General features: G+C 56.3%; 1 protein-coding gene across 1 annotated transcript; it reads left to right on the top strand.

The window, feature by feature from the left end:
• Positions 1 to 1570: 1570 nt before the first annotated feature.
• Positions 1571 to 3186, top strand: LOC100284807 (gibberellin receptor GID1L2). Its single transcript, NM_001157702.1, has one exon. It carries the CDS (start codon positions 1598 to 1600, stop codon positions 2621 to 2623), a length of 1026 nt encoding a protein of 341 aa, NP_001151174.1. The 5' UTR covers positions 1571 to 1597; the 3' UTR covers positions 2624 to 3186.
• The last annotated feature ends 315 nt before the right edge of the window (positions 3187 to 3501 follow it).

The following is a 3501-nucleotide window of genomic DNA, read 5'->3' as shown; positions in this document are numbered from 1 at the left end:
CGCCGAGCGCGCAGGAGGCCGCGCCGAGTGCCGCCTGGCCGTGCCAGGCGCCGAGCGCCGGGTGGCCGAGCCGAGTTCCGCCTTGGCTGCGCCGGGCGCCGAGCGCCGGTGGGCCGCGCCTCGCCGAGCGCCCACGCCGGGGAGGCCCGCGCAGAGCGCGCAGAGGCTTGCCGCGCCGTTCCCCACCCCCTCCCCCCAAACGGCCGACACGACGGCCGGATCGAGGGCCATTAGGCCCTCCCGTTGGAGGAGGAAGATGAGGCCACCCCATTTGGGTGATGGCCGGTGAAGATGATGCGGCCTCTCGGGGCATCAACAGCGCGAGCAGGCTGCCCACGACGGGCAGCGATGGTCCCGACGACCACGGGCACCGGTGGAGATGGCGAACGACGAGCAACTGTCGCTGCAGTGGGCGGAGGCGGTGGTGGTGCCTCCAAATCGACATCCATTGGGGCCGATGCAGACGATCCCGCATCAAACACCGGCGCCGGTGGCGACGGGGATGCAGTGGGGAGTCCACACTCCACCACCGGCAGCGGAACCACCGCTGTCCATCCATGGAGAACGCAGAAGTGCACATTTTGCACTTGCACACGGCGTTCAGGGATCTCGTGCACCGGTGGGAGTGCAGTGGCTTGCCCAACGGTGAACGCTTCCAACATTGCATCATCAACAATATGAAGAACTTCGCGCATACGGCGTATGCGCATGGAAACGGTATGCTCCATACCTTGCTGTTGATGTGCAGATCGATCTTGCTGTTCTTGTCAAGAACAGCGTGTTCTTCCTCTTCCCCTTCTCTGATTTCTCCCTTGAGACAGTGCTGATAACGTGTTGTGATCTATTGCAGTACTCAGTGGCAAAAGGAGAGACAACAGAGACAAAATGACAGGGATGTCTTGTTTATTGCAGAGATCCTCTTTATATACATGTATACAAAGGGCATCTGACCCTTAGATCAAATAACTGTAAGGGCTTGTTCGGTTAGCTCTCAATCCATGTGGATTGAGTGGGATTGGATGAGTTTGAATCCCAAACAAATCAAACTTCTTCTCATTTTTTTCCAATCCCATCCAATCCATGTGCATTGGGAATAACCGAACAAGCCCTAATATGGACGGTTGGATGGGTCTTGATCATATGTACAATATTTTGTAACAAAGACGATGGTCATCGGCATGTAGACGTACACAGCAGAAAATTGTTAGATAACAATCTGACGTCCAGGCGGCGGCGCGCGGCGCTTACAGTGCGCCTACTCCTAGTCCTAGAGATAACCATCGTCTTCAGTCTTCGCGGCCGGCCGCGCCGTCGCGATGGCACGACGCACGTACGTGGTGACCGTGCTTGCCAGTGAAGTATCGATCACTATAGATGGACGAATGTTATCCGGAGACCGGAGAGAATTGAAGACTCAACCGGCAGCCACGTGATCCGCCGACAGCAACGCCTCATTGAATTCGGTTAGATGAGTGAGTCTAGTTTTGGTTGGCTTTGCGGTTGACGACGACCAGCCAGCTGGATAAGATTCCATTTTATTATGGTGACAAGGCATTGTTGCCGAGCGTGACATTGTTGTGCGCCTTCCACTACAGTAATGGAAGCAGGCGCCGGGGAAGCAGCACCAAGCGCGCCGCGCAGACTGACCCTGCCGTGGAAGGTGCGGCTCCTGCTCCTCTGCCTCGATGTCGTCGCCGGTCTCTCGATGCGTCGCGACGGCACCATCAACCGCTCCATCTTCAACCTCTTCGACCTTCGTGCCACCGCCAGCACGCGCCCGGACAGGCAGGGCGTCCGGTCCGCCGACGTGGACGCGTCGCGCGGCCTGTGGGCGCGCGTGTTCTGGCCGTCGCCGGAGTCGTCCGCGGCCCCGCTCCCAGTCGTGGTATACTTCCACGGCGGCGCCTTCACGCTGCTCTCTGCGGCCTCGTACGTCTACGACGCCATGTGCCGCCGGTTCTGCCGCGAGCTGGGCGCCGTCGTCGTGTCCGTCAACTACCGCCTCGCACCCGAGCACCGCTGGCCCGCCGCGTACGAGGACGGCGTCGCCATGCTTCGATACCTCGCCTCCGCGGGTCTCCCCGACAGCGTCGACGTCCCCGTGGACCTCTCCCGCTGCTTCCTCGCCGGGGACAGCGCCGGCGCCAACATCGCCCACCACGTGGCGCAGCGCTGGACGACGGCCTCCTCCCCGCCGCGGTCCATCCCCGTCCACCTCGCTGGCGCCATCCTGGTGCAGCCGTACTTTGGCGGCGAGGAGCGGACGGAAGCTGAGGTCAGGCTGGATGGGAACGTGCCGGTGGTGACCGTGCGTGGCTCGGACTGGATGTGGCGGGCGTTCCTGCCGGAAGGCGCCGATCGGAACCACTCCGCCGCGCACGTGACAGACGACAACGCCGACCTGGCGGACGGCTTTCCGCCGGTGATGGTGGTGATCGGTGGCTTCGACCCGCTGCAGGAGTGGCAGAGGCGGTACGCCGACGTGCTGCGGAGGAGGGGGAAGGAGGTAAGGGTGGTGGAGTTCCCGGACGCCATTCACACTTTCTTCCTCTTCCCCGAGCTCACCGATCATGGTACGCTCGTGGAGGCGATGAAGGCGTTCATACGCGAGCAACGCATCTGATCTAATTCTGCCTCACGGTCACGGATCACCAACCTACGTGGACCTACATGGTCCGTGCAAATAATTTTGTTTCCCATGCACGTAATGGTCCCTACATGGTCCGTGCAAATAATTTCTCTATAAACCACTATTCAAGTCTCCCATATATTTATTCAGTTCATCGAGCATCTCTTCTAGATCTTAATTCTGGATCGTCATGTACATTATGTTATGGATTCATAGTTGCCTTTTTGTTCTACAGCACCATCGAATTCATCACAATGTTGCTCATATGTATTGTCTAGAACTACTATTGGCTGAGTATCTCAAACCTCCGCTAGCCAACTCTGTTAGTTGTATTACCAACAATAACCTCCACTGGCCGACCCAGTTGTAGTACCAATACCCATCGACAGCTCAAACATCCACAAAGCACAAAAGGCAGAACCATCAACAGTGATCATATTTGTTTTCATTTGTAACCATCCTATGATGGAGAAAGAAAGTCTAACGATCATATCTGTTATGATGCGCACAGGCTTCTCACTGCATGTGCATCGTTAGAATAGATTGACAAATTTTGCATTTGAAGTATATATCAAAAGCCGATACGTTTCTCTTTTTTTCTGTCAAACTTGTCCCTTCACTAGGTCACTGCCATGAAATTCAACAAATTTGATCTATGGTCATTAAAAATCGACACTTTGTTGTCTCTACTTTGCCGACGGTAGTGGTGATGCAGATATATTTTTCGACAACGAAGGGAAAGGGCCAAGGGCTACTCCAACGAGTTCAGAGCTACTACAGTGAGAGAAAATGCAGAAAATGGAGGTGCAGAGCACCACCGGAGAAAAAGATTTGGTTATTTTTCATGTGAGTGCTAAACCGATAAGGCTGTC

This window comes from Zea mays, chromosome 7 (genome assembly GCF_902167145.1).
Source record: "Zea mays cultivar B73 chromosome 7, Zm-B73-REFERENCE-NAM-5.0, whole genome shotgun sequence".
In the NCBI taxonomy this organism is placed as follows: Eukaryota; Viridiplantae; Streptophyta; class Magnoliopsida; order Poales; family Poaceae; genus Zea; species Zea mays.
Note: the sequence above shows the minus strand (reverse complement) of the source record. Positions and strands in the feature narration are given on the sequence as shown.

What these genes read in the sequence shown, in the direction of transcription:
- LOC100284807 (NM_001157702.1), top strand. Translation starts at nt 1,598, where the DNA reads ATGGAAGCAGGCGCCGGGGAAGCAGCACCAAGCGCGCCGCGCAGACTG.